We start from the raw sequence: 19,912 nt of genomic DNA, 5'->3' as shown, positions 1-19,912 counted from the left end.
TTTCAAATTCTATGGCAATGTTTCAGTCATCCCTTGAAATAAAGGGAAAATGTGGAAAAGTTTCTCTTTGGAACGTGCGGTTGAAAAGAGAGGAATAAAAAGTAAAGGCCAATTTAGCAACCTGGTTCCCTGGCCAATTCTCTCTTTAAGCATATTTCCCCACTGAAAACAGTGGGATATTCACCAGTGAGATAGGTGTAGTTTACACTTTGGTTCTCATTACAGACTGGTTTGCATAACTGGGTAGGCAGGAAGTTAACAGCTGCTGTCATTTTCACCGCCACAGAGAGAGCAGTTGGACTCACTAATAACCCCTTTAGATAATCTTACATATCACACATACATCTGTTAAAGCTTCTCTGGAGAGCACAAACCTCCATACATACTGCTTTATTAACAGATGATGCATTTTTTTTGTATTTGGACGCTGTTCCTTGAGTAAGGCTTCGTTATCATTAGTTTTGAACCTAACAGCTCCTTTTCATCCCTTTCTAAGACACATTCTTTTAGAGATTCATAATCTAGGCTGTCATCTCAATGCGGGACTGAGATAATCAGAGATGTCATCTTTTGGCTGACACATTAAACCAAAATTCCTGGCATGATTTGAAGAAGAGCAGAACTATCTTGTCCTTTCGTGGCCAACATGAAACTGTCAACCAACTAAAACAGCTCTCTGATGAAGGGTCTAGGCCTGAAACGTCAGCTTTTGTGCTCCTGAGATGCTGCTTGGCCTGCTGTGTTCATCTAGCCTCACATTTTATTATCTTGGAATTCTCCAGCATCTGCAGTTCCCATTATCTCTAAAACAGATTGCCTGGTTATATTTTATTGCTTGGATTTTTTCTTTAAAGTCCTTCAAAGTAATTTATTGAGAGTGAAGGGCCATGGAATATCCTATGGATGTTCAAGGTTTTTTATAAGTAAGAGTGATGCAATGTCATTATGGGGGAAGACTCAAGTTGCCCAGCAGTAGGCAACACCAGTTTCGGCAAATTAATCTTGCTTCATCCTATGGAATGAGCCAAATTTTGATGCTTCTTTCCATGACAGAAAGTGTTGGAGGAGTGGCAGGGGGTGGGGGGTGCGGTTTGTGTGGCAGATGTAGGATTGAATTCCTGGAGTCCTGTGCCTATTCCCAGCATCTGGGGTCAGGGTGTAGGTAGTGAGGCTTCACTGAGCACTCATGCCCATGCCTATTCCAATGGAATGGTTACAGGTTAGAGACCCCCCTGCCATTGGTATGGAGCTAAACTCATTATAGTAGGAGATAGGAGGAACTGCGGATGCTGTAAAATCTGAGATAACAAGGTGTAGAGCTGGATGAACACAGCAGGCCAAGCAGCATCAGAGGAGCAGGAAAGTTGACGTTTCAGGTCACATTTCTGAAGAAGGGTCCAGACCCGAAACGTTAGGAGATGTGGTTGCAGCATCTCAAAGTTCTTACAAATCTTGAGGGATGCCTGCTCTGAAATCAGGAACTTTTTTGACAGGCAAGTTTCAAAGATCTTGCCAACAGTAAAACGGATAATTAAACTTTTATTTTCTTTTAATTAAACTTTTATTATTGATCATGGAACTCTACCCTTAAAAGTTACACGACTATTAGATTAACCAGAGACATCAAGTCGTCACCATCACCTTACCAGACCATAAGGCTGTTCTCTCATTAGAGAGATACAACTGGTGATGATTTAACCTGAGAGCCACCACATATCAGGTGAGGGTAGAGGTTGAGAAGGAGAGCCCCTGGTGGTACTCTCAGCCAGTGTGGGAACTGAACCCACACTGTCAGCATCACACAGCTTCGAAAAACTAACTCCCACCATGGATATAATATTGTGCTGGCACCCACAAATGACACCATGCTTTGTTGATCTGGATAAATCTGGGGCATTTTGCAGTCCAGCCTGATGAAAGCTTGAAGGATTGTTGACGTACGCTCTGAGCCAAACTGCAAAGAATACCGATTAAGAAAGTTCTCTGGAGATGACAAAGAGGAGCAGGAAACAGACATCGGGACAGCGAGTGGGGAGGCCAGCACTGATTTGCATTACTTTGGAGCTGATTCTTGCAAACATTTCCACATTGAGAAAGTTGAAGCATGTCCTAATCATATCAATAGTGCCATTGTGTAATGGAGTATTTGCAAAAATCTCAATCAAATTAATAACCCCTGAAAGGTTTCAGTATTGTGTCACATTATAAAATTACACAACATCTCTCAGGCAGCTGCCCATTGCCTCTGAAGAAGGAAGTGACATAACTTCCCTGAATAAAAAAGGTTTGATTGACACTGGCTCACTTCCACTGGTATCTCCAGTGAAAGTCTAACATGATGACAAAGCAAAAGGTTAAGGGTAGCTATTGCCCTGAAGCCAATAATAGTTCTGAGCTTTAGGAAGAACTTAGTTTCAAATCTGCAAGGAATATGCAGCATTGAGCATTCACAGCGATGTATATAAACACTGGTTCTTTCAGGGTGAGTCACTTACCTAGAGCCTCTATAGATCTTGGAATATAAGGTAGGTGCAGATCTTCTCAGATGCAGACTGACTTGCCTGCATCTCTGAGCTGCTCTTCCTGAGGCTCACAGTTAGTGTTGTCATTGATGATTATATTTGATCCTGGAAGTTTCATCTCAGGACTTCACTGCCACTGTCTGGTAAGTGATGAGTCACACACCCATCTTGTTTTAAATTCACTCGTGAGACATGGGCGTCGCTGGCTGGCCAGCATTTATTGCCCGTCCCTAGTCACCATCTAGAAGGTAGTGGTGAGCTGCATCTTGAACTGCATCAATCCCTGTACTGTAGGTTGAGCAATTAACACAACTAAGTGGCTTGCTAGGAGAAAGTAAGAACTGCTGATGCTGGAGTCAGAGATAACACAGTATGGAGCTGGAGGAACACAGCAAGCCAAGCAACATCTGAAGAAGGATCCTGACCCGAAACGTTAGCTTTCCTGCTCCTCTGATGCTGCCTGGCCTGCTGTGTTCCCCCAGCTCCACTCTGTGTTATCTACGAATGGCTTGCTAGGCTATTTCAGAAGGCAGTTGAGGGCTAACCACATTGCTGTGGGTCTGGATTAGACCAGACCAGGTGAGGATGGCAGATTTCCTAAAGGACATCAGTGAGTCGGATGGGTTTGTTATCTATTCCCAGTGGTTTCATTGTCATCAGAGGATTCTAAATTCCAGATACTTTTTATTGAATCCAATTCCATCATCTGCTGTGGCGGAAATTCAAACCCGGGTCCCTGGATCGTTAGTTAGGTCTCTGGATTAATAGTCTACTGATAATAGTTTAAGCCATCATTTGCCCACATTGTTATTTATGTGGTACGGCCTTCTCAAGCCAACTGGAAATCAAAAAAGGCTCATTAACTACTTGGATAATTCTTGACATTCAGGCAGTTAGCCCTTTTCAACACACCCCCAGCAATTTCCAATGTTATTTTATCTGATAAAGAAATATTCTCAAAGAATTTAATAATTTTGATGTTTTTTCCCCAATATGTGCAATGCACTGCTTTAAATTATGCTTGTGTATTCAAATTGTTTCACAGGAAACAGAGAGAGGAGGCTGGTGGTGAGGATCTTGGTCTTGCTTTTTCAAGGAAGTTTTCAAGGAGGGAATGAGTCTTGCCAGGCTCCTGGTCTCCCCCTGCCTGGTGCCCTGAATCCAGAACTGTCTTTCCTCCTTTCTCGTCCTCACTCCCCACCTCTGACACCCATTTCAAAAGCATGCATACTTTCCCTGCACATACACGGTGTTACTTTTACATATGGTGGCATACGTAAAGTCGACATGAGAACATAGTGTCAGCAAAAAACACCTTCAGAATATGTCTTGACCACAGCTCTGCCCATGAAATCTTAAATTAACCAGATGGCGAGCCTTCTTCCCATTAGTCTGCACTTCATATATCACCCACTTACTTTGTAAAACACAAACCAGTCTCTGTCTTAAGTATTCCCTCCAGCAAAGTTTTGAAGAATAAAGACATTCATATGAATACCATGGAATCGTTCCTAATGTAGGGGTCAGGACCCCAAGAAGGGTCACATGCTCTGTGGCAGCAAGTATTGCTGAGTAACTCTGGCTCCTACAGGTACCCACTCACCCAGAGCTCAGTGAGGAGGCACAACAATGTTCATGCCTTGAAATGGGGTCACATTGGGAAAAGCTTTGGGAAGTACTGGTCTGTTCTTTTATTGATCATTGAAATCTTAGAAAGAGTTACAGTTTTTTTAAACACCTGAAGGACCTTTTTTATGAACCAGTCAGTTGAGCTGAGGTTCTGAATGACAAAGAACCAATACTACCTGCTACATATTCAAATTTGAACATTGGAGACTGTACAGAAAAGGGAAGTGTTTTGACCATTTGCTATCTGAATATTACACATGTTATACAAAGGAACTGAATCTCATTTTTAGTTGAAAATCACTTACTGCTGCAGAAGTTTCTGTCACGTATTCTTCATCAGTCATGTCCATAGTGTGGGAAGCAGATTTACTAAATACGATGTTAAAGCTCAAAATGTGCACTACTCAGCATTATCTGTGTCCATAATCCCAACAGGGCCTTACACAATCCAAGCTCTATGGCTTTTGCCAATGCTTTGTTTCAACTACACACTTCGCCCCTCCCATTCTTCATTCCATCACTTGTGATGAAACCTTTGACACATAGTTCCCTAGACTCTTGAATTCTCTTCATAAAACCCCTGGTATTAATCCATCTCACTCTACCTTCATATAAATTATGAGGACAGATTGGATAAATGATTCTTGTACACCCTTGAACATAGATTAAAAGTTGATCACATTGAAGTTTTCAAGATGATTAAAGGATTTGTTATGCTAAGGCTCTAAACTCAGGGATTCCTTCCCACTACACCACAACATTTCTCTACCTCACCTTCCTCTTAAAGGCACTCCTTAAAACCTACTCCTTTGATCAAGTTTTAGACAATCTGACCAAAATAGCCTTATATGGAAGCAAGTCATACTTTGTTTTATCATGTTCCTGTAAATGACTGGGGTTTTGGGATGTTTTATTACATTACAGATGCTTTACAAGGCACTACGCAAACATTCTTTTTTTATTGCTGATAGAGAGAAGCTATTCCCTCTGTTGGCAAAGGGAAGGGGTGCAGACAGGAGAGGAAAACCTTAAAATTATGGCTTGACCATTTGGATGCAATGTCAGAAAGTACTTCCATGCCCCAAATGGGGGTGATCATCTGGAACTCTCTTCAAAAGTCATTGAATTAAAATGTTCACTCAACTTACATTAAGCGAGTGTTGCTACATAAGGGTATTAAGTGTTACAGAACCAAGGTGGCAGGATGCAGTTAAGCTACAGATCAGCCATAATCGAAATGAATGACCGGACAGGCTTGAAGTGTTAAATGGCCTAATCTTACTCTTAAGAGTTCTTTCATTATGTCAAAGATCTGAGTGCAAGGAGTTGTTCCTCATTTCTGCAATTCTCCACCTCCCCCTGCCATCAAAGGGATTTTGTAAGACAGATATCAGGTGATCTATTTCAGGCATAAACTAGATTTTGAAATGTTGCCATGCATTGTGTAGTTTGAGTAAAATTGCCAATAAACTGCAAGCAAAATGACAAGCTTAAGTCACCTTCAATGTAGTAAAACATCTCAAGGCATTTCACAGGCTAATTATCATAAATGTTGATGCTGAGCCAAAGGTGGAGAAATTAGGACACGGTGACTCAGAGCTCTTTTAAACAGGTAGGTTTCAAGGAATGTCTTAAAAGGAAAGAGGTGGGAAGTTTACAGAAGGAATTCAAGAGCTTCGGGTTTAAATGTCTGAAGGTAGGGATGTCAATTGTGGGGCAAAAGAAGTAGAAGATGAACAAGAATCCAGAGTTGCGCGAACATAATATTCTGAAACTTCTATAGGGTTAGTGATTTGGAAAGCGCAAAGTAAATTAAAGCTAGTGATAATGTGAAAAGGATTCATTGCACCGCAAGACATCAGTAAGATAATGATTTTGTTTTATTCTATGTATTCCCCATCTCTTCTTGTTTGCCACCACTTTCTTCATCGAGGAGTATTGAAAACTGAAGAAAACTTGCTGTTCCACATTCAGCCAAATGGAGGCAGAAGTGGAAGGCAGATCACCCCACTCCCATGGTGAGGTGCTCCACCCAGTGGATGAGATGAGAACAACTGGCATAAGATTTAAATTCCAAATGAAGGTGTAAATTTGCATTTGAATGAGCACAAAATTGTCGCCGGGTGACCAAGAAATTCACCTGATGAAGTCATAACAACAGAAAACTTGAGCATTAATGTAGAATGTCTAATATTGTTTTGTAATAGGAAATCTAAATTAATGAAATCTTTGATGCCTTGACATTGTAGTGGAACTGTTATCAACAAAAGCCATGTTGATGAGTGGTTTTGCAGTGTTCAGGCTGAAAGTTTAATAATGGTAGTGGCATGTACAGGATTTTCGTTTATGAGGCTGTTTGGATAGGAACTTGCCGAACCAAAACTAATTTGTCGCTATTCATTCCCAATGATTCAGAAGCAATTAATCAGTTTTCCAACATGAATTTGAAGGACTCGCTAAGTCTATAAGATGTTTTGATTTTTATACGCTGTATCAAACGATCATCTTCTTTTGAAACTAGGAGTGATGCATAAAAAAGCAGAAATTCTGGCTGCTGTTTGAAACCCGTAATCACAACATTCTGTGGCAATAAATTCCTATCTCTCACCTTGCCCCAGAGGAACCATGGGGAGGAGGTGTGGAATTGGAGCACCACATCTGCTCATCTTAGCTTAGCAGCAACAACTCCTGCTGCATTTTTAAATGCTTGCAGCCAGGATAGCTGCTGAAGAAACAGGCAGAGGACCTGCTGCTCCTTTCATTCAGCAATTTCAGCCAGTTTCCCTCATTTGCAAAGGGAACAGGCCTAAGAACATAGTTTCGGTGGTACACTGGGATACCTTCAAAGCTACAATTACTATTATGGTTACATCAATGATACAGGAAGTTCAAGGGTAGGTTTTCACATTCCTGAAATGGGTATTTCGGTGCAACATTTGTACTTCGAAATCAGACCTAATAATTGCCAAATTCTATTCTTATAGTGTGAATGCTCCTAAAGGAAGCTTCTTAGCTATTTTTTTGGAAGGGCACTCGTCTAATGCAATAAGATAATCTGCAAACATAAGGAAATCTGATGAAATTCCTCCAAAATAGTCCAAACCACAGCCAGTTTGCCATAAATGTTTACTTTCATCTGTGGAGCTCTCAGTTGATTTATTTTTAAAACTGTCCCATTTTAGAACCAGTTGTGGAATGTGCCTCAATGTTTGTTTACAGTCTGCAGGAAGTTGTGCTCAAACCACAAATAAACAGGCAGGAGCCCCTGAGTATTTCTGTCAGATATATGGAGATGAATCTTGAAAGACTTTCTGTCACAATGCAGAGATTGCTGGGGCAGTCTGCACACTATCAAGCTGCACACTAGCAAGCATCACAAGTTCAACATTTTCTGAACTAAATTAAAACACTGGAAGTGAAGTTTCCAGAATAAACATAGTTGAAATCGTTTCCCAGTATGTTTTGTCAAATGCCAGTGGTGATTATTTCTGAAATATTACTGCTGCAGAAATAAGAAGTGTTGCTTTGTAGCATTTGGCATAAAAAATTAATTGCGTGCACTGGCAAGCTAGAGGCAGGAACAAAAGCAGCTAAGTTTTCATGCTCATGATTGCAATCAGAGACCTCTGCTGAAATATGTACATGTCTATGTGAGTACACACATGAATATGTGTATCTGTGTAACCAAATGTATATGAATGAGCAATTGAATGAGTGACTCTGTATCCCTGAGTGTGTGAACATGTTGAGGAGGTGAGGGTAGTACCAATATTTTATTCTCATTCCCCTCCCCTCATTATCAACACATTCCTCAGCTGTGACCACTGAATTGGCTCATAGAGAGCTACTAGTGGCCATAGATTTGTGTCCCAGTAACAGTTCAAAACCTTCAGAAGTAAAGCAGCGGAACATTTGAGGGACAAGTCTAAAACAGTGTTGTTGTGTACAGCGTGAAACATTCTATAGCCATCTGGTTTTTCAGAATAAGTCCATTAAAACCTCTCATCCTACAACCTCGAGTCTGGGGCATAATGTTACTTACACAGTAAAAAAGGACAACACCCAGAGCATGGATGGTGGAAGAAGGACTCAACTGTTACAACAGGCAATACAAAATAATTTTTTGCCAAGGTATTTTGATAGCAACAATATGACCTGGCTAGATATATCAACTGGATCATTTCACTGATTCCCTTGTCAATTAGGATTGCACGTTTAACTGAAGGGAAATTCAGTATTTGTCTATTATGCAAGCCCATTTTAACAATTAACATCTGCAATATCTGTCTTACACATATTTAGTGTATGCATACTATTTAACTTGAATTTTTCCAACCGTGGCATAGAAACATGCACTGTAATAGGACTTTATTAATAATGACAGCAATTAATAATGTACAAATTTCCAAACAGGAAGGCAGATTACTACCTGACAGGTTGTAAATTGGGAGAGGGGAAGTGTGCAGCAGGATCTGGGTGTCCTCGTGCACCAATTGCTGAAGGTAAGCATGCAGGTGCAGCAGGGGGTAAAGAAGGCAAAAGGTATGTTGACCTTCATTGAAAGATATTTTGAGTTTAGGAGCAGGGATGTATTGTTGCAGTTGTAAGGGTAATACGTGAGACCACACCTGGAATGTTGTGTGCGGTATTGGTCTGCTTTTCTGAGGAAGGATGCTCTTGCTCAACGGACTGCAGCGAAGGTTTACCAGACTGATTCCGGGGATGGTGGGTCTGACATAAGAGGAGAGATTAAATAGGTTGGGATTGTTTTTGCTAGAGTTAAGATGAATGAAGGAGGATCTCATAGAAAATTCTAACAGAACTAGACAGGATAGATGTAGGGAGGATGTTCCTGATGTGTCCAGAACCAGGGATCACAGTATGAGGATTTGGGTAGACAATTTAGGATGGAGATGAGGAGACATTTCTTCACCCAAAGAGTGGTGAACCTGTGGAATTCATTACCACAGGAAGCAGTTGATGCCAAAACATTGAATATTCTCAAGAGGTGACTAGATATAACACTTGGGGTGAAATGGATCAAAGGTTATGGGGAGAAAACAGGATTAGATTATGGAGTTGGATGATCAGCCATGATTGTGAAGAATGGCCTCCTCCTGCTCCTATCTTCTGTGTTTCTATATCTATTTTCCATTTAAATATTTTCTCATTTTCAAGTATTTCTGCTTTACTCTGGCAGACACCCTACAAGCACTAACCCATATTGAGAGGCTCCCTTTCAATATGGATATATTCCAAGACACCTTGTAAAAAATATTGGCCACTCCCATACGAATAAACAACCGATTCCAAAAGACCTGCAAATACTGAAACATTCCAAGGGACTCTCTCTCCTAACACCTAAGAAAGTCTCAGATACCAAAAGTAAATGACAACATTATCAGAAGGTATATTTCTATTTGTACAACAAGAAGATAATCTGCTACATTTCATTGTGATTGTGACACCATTTCATTGTGATTGTACATCATTTCAGATCAGGTATGAATTTGTCTGTCTGTTCTTTTTTCACCAGTGGAGTGCTTAGATATCTGGTACTCACATCAGCAGATTGTTGCCAATAACATGTATTGCAATGTTCAGCATGAAAGTGCTCTTGACTCTGTTCAACAGGCAACACATCCTCAATCAAGGATAACATGGCTGATGTTTGATACCGTACCAAAGCGACAAGTAACAAGCCACCTTGAGTGGAATGGTACCAATGGGAGAAGCAACCATCTTGATGATTCAGTGATAATGTGAAATGGAATACATTTGCCTCTTGTGCATTCCTGATTTTAATCATCCCACCACTAGTTACTACATCTTCAAGCTTGGTTCCTAGGTTCTGGAATCTGTCCCTTAACCTCTTTGTCCTTCTTTCCTTTTGATCCAGGATTTTGGTCATTTGTTCCCTCTATTTTGTGTTCAATGTCAACGTTTAGCAAAATAGTGCCAATGTTGGAAATTTGAATTTAAAAAAGCAGGACATACTGGAGAAGCCCAGAAACTCAGAGGGTCCATGCATGGCAATTGTCCAGCCAACATCATTTATAGCATCAACTTCAGTACAGGAACCTCAGAGGCTTACGTACATGAAATTAGCAAGAATAGACTGGCAGCATCTGTGGGGAGAGAGATAGAGTTAACGTTACAAGTTCAGTGTGACTCTTCTTTGGAACTATCACATGTTGGTTGTTACCACTTCTGAGAAGTAACTTGGGATGTTTGCCCATGTTAAAAGGTACACTATAAACTGCTGTCAGTGTTCATTGTATATGGTATATGATATCCGCCACTGGACTTCATCACGAATTAAGTTCGAGATAAAGCTGACCTTTGACTCCCACGTAGGTCATGCTAGTTTTACCTCTCTCCCTGGTCCTTCCCTTCCTTTAATGTTCCAGATGGACCTGGGAAATAAGTTCTTTTTCTGGATCTGTATCCCACAACATGCAGGTGATAAATACAATATTCCAAAACGTGCATCATCTCAGGGCTTACATAGTGAAAGGAAATTGCTAAGTCGGAGCAGCATTCGGGACCCTGAGGAAAGAAAAGAAGCTGTGCATTACCATCAAGAGCACAGAATTGGCAAACTTTCCTCAAATCTCTAAAAAATGTAATTTCTGTAATGTTACTACAGATGCAAGCTTTATCGCCTTTGAGAGTAGAACTGGTAAGAAATTTATTGCACTGTGAAATATTAGTCTGTACTCTCATCAAAAAGCTTTTTTCAGGGTGTAGGTGTTGAGGGGAAAAGGAGAAGGAATAAACGCATGTGTGGGATGCCTGACTTGCTCTGTAAGAACAAGGTCTAATAACCACTTTATTTTCTTGTTCATTGATCAGCATTAAAGAAGACAGGCTCACATTTAAATATGTTCTGAGCATAGCTTTCCCCTCAAAAGCAAAGATCACAACTCAAACTTATAATTTCCCATGACTGCAACTTGTAGAATTCTTGACTTTCCTTGATCTTCCTCTTCCCCATGGTAACTTATAACTGTATTAGCCTCACCCTGGAACCCTTCATTTTTTAAAAAAAAACTGCTGCATGACTTCCCTATTAAAAAAGAGTTAATAATGTCAAGAACTGCAGAACATTAAAGGCCCAAAAAGGTACATATTCCCAACATCGAGAATGGAAACAGAAGTTGCTGGAAAAGCCCCACATGTCTGGCAGCATCTGCGAAGCAAAATCAGAGTTAACATTTCGGGTCTGATGACCGTTCCTCAGAACAGTTCTGAGGAAGGGTCACTGGACCTGAAACGTTAACTCTGAATGTTTCTTCACAGACACTGCCAGAACTGCTGAGCTTTTCTAGCAAATTCTGTTTTTGTTCCGGATTTACAGCATCTGCAGTTCTTTTGGTTTTTAACCAAGGATGGAAATCTTTTTGATTATCTAACTGAACCTGAACAAGGACAATTTTATTTTACTTATGCTACACAGACCTTAACTATTAAAAATGATGGTATGCTTTGGAAGGATTCAGGTTTGAATCCTCTAGCCTAATTTATGTGTTTACAGTTTGCATTCTGAAGAAAGGTCACTGGACCCAAACTGCTAATTCTGATTTCTCTCCACAGGTGCTGTCAGACCTGCAGAGATTTTCCATCAATTTCTGTTTTGTTTCCGATTTCCAGCCTCAGTTTGTTTGGTATTTTTTAAAAATAGGTTTCTGCAAATTACAATCTTGAGGAGATCAGCAACTTTCAAAAAGAAATTCAAGCTCCATATTATTAACTGAAAGAATTACACCGCAAGATTAATTCACATTTCAAACAGAAACATTTAAAATATAGGAGCTTAAAAAGCAAGCACTGCTAACCTGACCCCACATTTTGTTAATATTAATACTTTACAGTTGAAAATCACAAGAAAACTGCTTGCTCAATTTAATTTCAAGCCACATATTTCTCTAAGACCTATGCAATTTTGAGGGTTCCACCATGTCCCCTGAGGACAAACCAAGATTTGTGCCATTTCAAAATTTCACTTTGATTTACTGTGGTGTTCTCACTATTCTTTGAGGTATTAGATTTCTTGGCATCCTTCCATTAACATTTAAGTGATCCTCCAATTCTCCTGAAGCATCACACAATTGTGGACAACCCAGATCAAGCATGTGGCTCAATGCAGTCTTGCCTAGTGACTCCAACTCAGAAATACTCTTGATTTTTAAAAGCCCTGTGCCCCTAGGTCACAGCTCCTTCTGATCCCTAAATGCTAACAGCTTTCTCTCTTTCACCTCCCAAGACACTAATTGCCTGTTCAGAGATAATAAGAACTGCTGATGCTGGAGTCAGACATAACAGTGTGCAGTTGAAGGAGCACAGCAAGCCAGGCAGCATCAGAGGAGCAGGAAAGTTGACTTTCTGGGTGGGGACTCTTCTTCAGAAATAACCATTTCTGACTGATTGCCTGTTTCTGTGAAAAATACTTACAAAAAGGTTACTTTGCTGCATAACCAATTTTAATCAGAACTTGGCACATCTGGGATGTTCCACAAGAGATTCAAACCCTCCCATCTTCAATTCCTAAACCTACCCCCTCATCTGAGAAACCATAAGCAGAATGCATGTTCCTCATGAAGATAACTGCAGACATCTTGTCTCCACCAAAAATCCCCGGGGGGGCTACACATTGCTTAATGTTTTCCCCCTTCCAACTCTGACCTTACCAATCACAGGCTACCCTTTTTAAACTGGCATTAATTTAGGAGTGTTTGCCAGCTTCTGGCCAGCAGTTTTCATTTTTCTTGGATTTAAAAAAACTTAATCCCCAAACTACAAGTTATACTCGTAAAATATACGATCACAAATAACATATTCAAGACATTTCATTGATTAATCGTCTCTGCACTGCTGTGGCTTGGGCTTCATTGCTATAACCCAGAAGAAAATGTTTCTGACATAACTGTTATATGGCATCACCAATGAGTCTTGATATGCATAAGAAAAATCTGCATTTATCTAGTACCTCAAACTATTTATCTGAGAAGTCTTAAAGCTTAATTTACAACTAATCACTTCAAAAGTGCACATCCCATTAATACCAATTTGATGCATATTGATGGTTCTAAAACCAAAAATATTAATTGGCATCCATTCTGATTTTCCAGATTGGTCTTTGGCAGCATTGGTATTTCTTCATTGGGATGTGGACAACCAGAATTCTCTACCCTTTGAGTGGAAATGAAAATGGGAGATTCCTCAATGGTCTGCCGACTGGTCGGTTTTATGTTAGGTTTTCAACTTGCTGCTCTGTCTTCTTGAATCCAAATATAGACAAAGAAGTTAATCTGGGACTTCTCAAATCTGAACCACAGCTGGAACACTAAGCAATTTCGGTCTGTGAAAGGAAGGATGTACTAACATTGCATTACAATTAATATTCATTGGATTGGTTCCGGGGCTGAAGGAGCTATTTAATGATGAGAGATGGAACAAATTAGATCTATATTTTTGAATTTTGAAGAAATACAGGTCAACCTGATTGAAACAGACTCAATTCTGAAAAAGGGCATGACAGGTTGCGCACTGAGGAATTGTTTCTGCTCAGGAAATCTAACTCACGGGTACAGTCTCAGGGTAAGGGGCCGATCATTTAGGTATCAGATGAAAAAATAAATCACTTCACCAAAGGATCGCAAATGTTTTGGAATTCTCTAGGATTGTGGGTGATCCATTGTTGAACATACTTAAGGCTGGGATCGACAAAACGTTGGTCTCTCTCAAGGGAGATGGGGATCAGGCAAGAAAGTTGAGTTGAAGCAGAGGATCAGCCTAAATGATTTTGAATGGAGGAGTGGGCTTGATGGGCCAAATGGTGTGCTTGAGTTCTTATGTCTAGTGCTCTTGAATCTGTGCGTCCTTTATTAATCACAGCCGCCATTATGCCATCAGACAAGCAAAGGCAGCACACGGTCCAACAGCAATCAATGGATAAGTTTTGTTCCTTGTGCTAATAAATCATGACTAAGGCAACTAATTCAGCACAGGCCAGCAAGCAAACCTTGAACCCTATAATCTGAATGGATCAGTTGCCACCTGTAATTCTTGCTGTTTGTGTCAACATTCTTAATTATTGATAAATTGCCTGGTTTGGAAATGCTTCTGTTTTTTAGTTTAAATAAATAAAGATGATAAGAATTAATGATGCCTCTCATTACGTCTGTCAAAGGTCTTGTGACGATTTCATTCTAGGCTCATAAAAATAACTCATAACCATGCCAAAGTGTAACTCGCAAATCCATGTGTTTGGTGCCTTATCTAACATCTGTCTTATTGACAATGCCTCGTCTGCCATCTGCTACTAGTTAAGTTCCAGAAACATAGGATATAAAAACTCAGGAGATCACAAGGCACATAATGCCCACCTATTGCGCAAAGGTGGCAATCATAAGCTGTCAATGTGTTACTGGCTGTTGCAGGTGGACTTGCATTAGATAAGACACTGTTTGGCTCTAGCTAGAAGAGAATACATGGGTATATGTTTCAAATTAAATATTTTCATTTGCCACAATTCACAATAAAATGTCCCCAAGGATAAACTAGGCATACCACCTAGAATGTTTTTGTGAAAGTACGTTGAATTTTAAAAGGAGATAAATTGCACTTGTTAACAGTGTAAAAATTAGACACTTGCCAAAACTGCTGTAGGAAATTATAAGGCTATATTTGTTAACTTAGCTTTTCTACAGAATTTGGGCATCCATTTTTTCATTTCATCCATGAATTTGGTACCTTTCATTCACAAACTGTTTTTCCCTTCTCTCCTGGAGTCCCGGGGAGACGATGGCCTCCTGGTATTATTGTTAGATTGCTAATCGAGGGACCCAGGTAAAGTTCTGAAGACTTGGATTCAAATCCTATCATGGCAGTTGGTGAAATTTGAATTCAATAAAAATTGGAATTAAGAGTCCAATGATGACCATGAATTGATTGTCAGAAAAACCTATCTGGTTCACTAATGCTCTTTAGTGAAGGAAACTGCCATACTTATCTGATCTGACCTACATGTGACTCCAAAACCCCTGCACATAGTTGACTCTTAAGCACCTGATGGGCAATAGATGCTGGTTGTGACACCCTCATCCAGTGAATGATTGAAAAAATCCGGGTTCACCAACGGCACACTCATCACTTTTGCGGTATGCTGAGCTCTGGGAGAGTTTTAACAGTCAGTATCTGATATAAATGCATCACTACTGAGTCCATTCTCACCATAAAGAGTATCCATTTGTAAGTATCATACCAGTAGAGGTCACTGGGCAGCAACCATGAGTCAGAACCTTTCTTAGAACGGAAAACCTTTGTCAAATTTCCAATCCCCAATCCAGAGGTACTTCTCCAAGTCAAGCCAAAAACAAACAATGGAGCCTTGCAAGCCTACCAGACAGATGTCAATTGAAAACATGAAGCATACTGTCCAATTGACTCAAAATATCCCTTGCCTCACATTTTGCAGCGTCTTGTCTTCAATCTGGTTATAACATTTGTGTAATTGGACCGAATAGTAAAACCAAATTATCCTATCAAATATTCAAAGCAAAATTTCGGACCACTGATGATTGGGAAATTCTGAAACAGAGGCTGTCCAATCTTGGCACAAGCTGCTTGATTTTGTTACTAATTAGCAATTATAAAATTGAGACTGATTTAAGCATTGTTTCTGGGTGTCTTAGCATCTGTAATGTTGTTTTGCCAATTTTTTTGCAACATGCATTATTGTGTGTATTTTTCTGTAATTGTAAACTGCAATTTCAGGAAACTTTTCATTATATTTCAGGGTAGAGAGACAGCCCTACTTCCTGACAGGATGATTGAGACTGCTCCTAGTTTAACACAGTAGGAGAAATTTTTCAAAGAATTTCATAGGTAGCGGCTCTTTTGTTCTTGAACAGAAGTGTGGGCCCAAACCCCACTCTAGAAACTTGAACCACAAAATCACAGAAGGTGTTCCAGTGGAGCACTGAGGAAATGATGCACTATTGGAGGCACTGTCCTTCAAATGCACCATTAAATCAACCTCCTGTCTCCCATCTTGTATGGACATAAATCAACTAGCACTATTACAGCCAATGGATTTCTCACTGATGTCCAAACCCATATTAATTCCTCACTTAACATGGCCAAACAGTTAATTATTAACTGCTTTTGTGGGATATTTCTGAGCACAAGTTTCCTACTGTATTTAAGACAATGGCAACACTTCAAAAGTATTTCATTGGCTCCATAATGTTTTGTGTTATCACAAGGTAATAGAGACTGCAATATAAATACAAATAAATCTGCTTTGCTACAACACTTGGGGTAGTTTTACAAATTCTCATTGTGTTGCTACAAAGAGGGTTGACCTATTTATTTCTGCCCAATATTAAAGGTCAGCCATCCAAAATAAGATGTCTCCCAGTGAAGTTTGAAGCTTCTGGTTGGTCAATTTAAATCATGTAATCATGATGCCAGCATTTGTAGTTAAGTCTCAGATTCTTCTATTTTAACAATGTGTACTCTTTCTAAAGAAAAGGTTATAGCTTATTTTATATAAGATATTAAACAAATTCCTTGTCAACACCACTGACTAGATATTTAGGCAATAATTATCCATCCTGCTGCATCGCCAACTCTAAAGTCTGTAATAAAATCAGTCTGAAACACTCAATAGTGTTGTACTTGATTTCTACTAAACAAAATTCCCTTTCCCCTGCCTCAAACAGTTGTGGATAATTGACAGGAGTCTAAGAGTTGGAATCATAAACTCCATCAGTAACTCCCAACATTAGTTTGTCTGGTTTTCTTTCATGCTGAAGGAGAATTGTTTTCCTAAGTGGATTATTTCAAAAGCAAGGCTGGAAAGATATTTGAATTATTTAGAATTAAGGATATTATTTAATGAGCTGAGTGGCGAATGAAAAGCTGACCACTGCAATCGACTTTGTTAACATCTAAATAGAGGACAGCTCTGTTTGGCAGTTAAATTCAACAATCATCACACACAGCAAGGTTTTTCTATCCTTGCAATGTCATAAGGAAAAAATTCATTTCTTGTCTGTGACAGGTACAGCTGATAAACCCTCAGCGCTCCATTTACAACTGTGTCTCTGTTACTACTGCAGTAACATACTATAAATGATGTTTGGACAGGAGAATTGTGTGTTTATGTACAATCAAGGTGACAGTTTTAATCATTCTAACTGGCTGCAACAATTCAAAAGTGTAACAACGTCAGTAAATTAGCTAAAATTCTTCCTTATTAACTTTGGGTTCTGCAGCCACCCAAGGTTTAGGCTCTGAACATCATACAAATGCTGCTTCCTACAGGGAACATAACACTTTCACAAACAAGATTAAATCTTGATGGCTTTGAACGTTCCCTGGGGATTTGCACGAACTAGAGTGGAGTGGGATTTTCTACCCACCGACTGATTTCATTCCTGTTTCAGTTCAAAACCCTATTGTCAGGCTGAATTGAAATATTTTGGGCAGGTAACTATTCTGACATAAAAACCGAAAGAACCTTGGATGCTGTAATCAGGAACAAAAATAAAGTTGCTGGAAAAAGCTCAGCAGGTCTGGCAGCATCTGTGAAAAAAAAGAGTTACGGTTTCGGGTCCAGTGACCCTTCCTCAGAACTTGTTCTGACGTAATTAGATTGCCAGCAAGATGAAGATTTTCTCTGCAGGATTCTGCCAGGCCAGCAGGACGAAGGGCATACGAAGGTGAGCTCGTGGTCCACATTTGCTGCAGGGTAGAGCAACCTCAGACATTGCAAACTTGTCTGGGATTGCCAGCCTTCCCTGTTACATCAGGACAGGAAGAGGTGCCCACAAGCACTTATTTCCAGCTTGGGTTTGAAATAGCAAAAGCAAGTGATGGTGTCATACAGAACTCCAAACAAAGTACTGCTGCATGCTTCATATGTTCAACCGATGTACCTCCCAACCTCAATCCAGGATATTTACATATGAAAGAATTAAACTCAAAAATATTCTCAGTCCGTTGATTTGGGGAGGCAACGGCCTAGTGGTATTATTGCTGTACTGTTAATCCAGAGGCCTAGATAACATTCTGGGGATTCAGGTTTGAATCCCGCTACAGCAGATGGTGGAAGTGGAATTCAATACAATATCTGGAATTAAGAATCTAATGATGACCCTGAACCCATTTTTGATTGTTGGACAAACCCATTTGGTTCACTAATACCATTTAGGCAAGGAAACTGCCATCCTTACCTGGTCTAGCCCACATGTGACTTTAAGCCCACAGCAATGTGGCTGACTCTGAACTGCCCTCTGGGCAACTAGGGGTGGGCAATAAATGCTGCCTAGCCAGCGACACCCTCATCCCATTAATGAATAAAACGAAATGAACAAAGAGGATCTCACCTAGGTTTGATAAAGGACTGTAGTGTCTCCTGGCTCACTGAAAATATCCAAGAGATATTCATTCAGTGGCAAAGCTGCTAATTGTTGTGTATTCGTGCCTACTGGACATTGGATGAATACAGGCTGGATCCTCTACATTCTCTTAGCCTGACGTTTCGGTAGATTGACCATAATTTGCCATTGATTGTTTACAGTATTTACCAGATACATGCAACAACGCATTTGCAAGATCCCCTCCAATCTACCCACTATCCTGATCTGGTGTCAAAAATCTGGGAGTTCCCTTTCTAATAGCACTGTGGGTGAGTCAAAAAAGGGAACCTAAGGTTGCCATAGTCTTGCGGGATCTTGGGGCTGCTTATTAAACAGAAGCTACTGGTGGTGGTTTAACCCGAGAGTCACGATATCTCAGGTGAGAGAAGAGGTTGAGAAAGGAGAGTCCCTCATGGTTATATCTGTCAGTTTACCTCAATTGTTAACCTCAATTGAGTCTACATCTCATTGAACACAAAGGTTTATAAAGAAGGCTTCTCACCAGCACCTTCTTAAAGGCAGTTAGGAAAGGACATTAAATACTGGCTTGGCCAGCAAAATCTTTATCTTGTGAAATATTGAAAAAATGCAGTTGTTAACAGACTTACATTTGTAGCTTTGTAGTAGCTGAATTTCCAATACCAGAAGCTGAGGTCTGGACGCCGTTTTATCAAGTGACTCGACAAAGTAAGAGGTAAAAATGTCTCTCTTAAGTGATTATCTCTGGAGTCTCCAGGCGTAATTCCAAGTATTTCCATACATTTCCCTAATGCTAGATCCTCAACATGAGAAGAATGATTGCAGGTCTTATCTCTGAAAGCAACCACATACCTACTCAGAGCTTCTCTGCTCAAAACATAGCCAGCTCCTCCGCTCATGTAACCGTGTTTGAGGAATGTTTTAAAGCGCCTGCCCAGGTACACAGGTTCATTGGGGCTGTACTTGGAGAGAAGCAATCTGAGATTGTCAATGACAATATAAGTGTCGTCATCAGCCTTCAGAAACCAATCAGCCTCGTTGATGTGGTGTTTGTGCACATAATGGAAAGCTTTAATGGTTTTCCAGTACAACTGCTTCCTGCCCTCTTTTGTTTCCAGGCCAATGGTAGGAAAATCTGGATTGCTTTCTGAGCTCATGAACAGCAAAATGTTGCAGCGCTTGCCCCAGGTAGCTTTGACATGCTTGGCTTTAGTTTCCAGATTTTTGGGTGCGGTCATCACCCAGCAAAGGATGCGCACTTTCTTGCGCAGATCATCCGCTACAGACTCATTCCTTACTGTCAATAAGAAAAGCAGATGGGAACACTATCAGTACAATCTAAACTGAAGGTAA

The 19,912-nt window shown here is 40.1% G+C and overlaps 1 protein-coding gene across 2 annotated transcripts in view; it reads right to left on the bottom strand.

The window, feature by feature from the left end:
• LOC125466350 (glycoprotein-N-acetylgalactosamine 3-beta-galactosyltransferase 1-like) overlaps positions 1-19,912 on the bottom strand; it is a 103,938-nt gene that overhangs the window by 75,254 nt on the left and 8,772 nt on the right. Inside the window, exons 3-5 of one of the 2 annotated variants that reach the window (XM_048560743.2) lie at positions 19,189-19,856; positions 10,525-10,700; positions 9,417-10,279 (exon numbers count right to left, since the gene is read on the bottom strand). In XM_048560743.2, the coding sequence (XP_048416700.2) occupies positions 10,234-10,279; positions 10,525-10,700; positions 19,189-19,856 (890 nt within the window). In that variant the 3' untranslated portion in view covers positions 9,417-10,233. Of the gene's footprint in view, positions 1-9,416; positions 10,280-10,524; positions 10,701-19,188; positions 19,857-19,912 lie in introns of those variants that run through there. The other variant, XM_048560744.2, reaches the window with a different exon arrangement.

Source organism: Stegostoma tigrinum, chromosome 31, assembly GCF_030684315.1.
Source record: "Stegostoma tigrinum isolate sSteTig4 chromosome 31, sSteTig4.hap1, whole genome shotgun sequence".
NCBI classification, from domain to species: Eukaryota; Metazoa; Chordata; class Chondrichthyes; order Orectolobiformes; family Stegostomatidae; genus Stegostoma; species Stegostoma tigrinum.
Note: the sequence above shows the minus strand (reverse complement) of the source record. Positions and strands in the feature narration are given on the sequence as shown.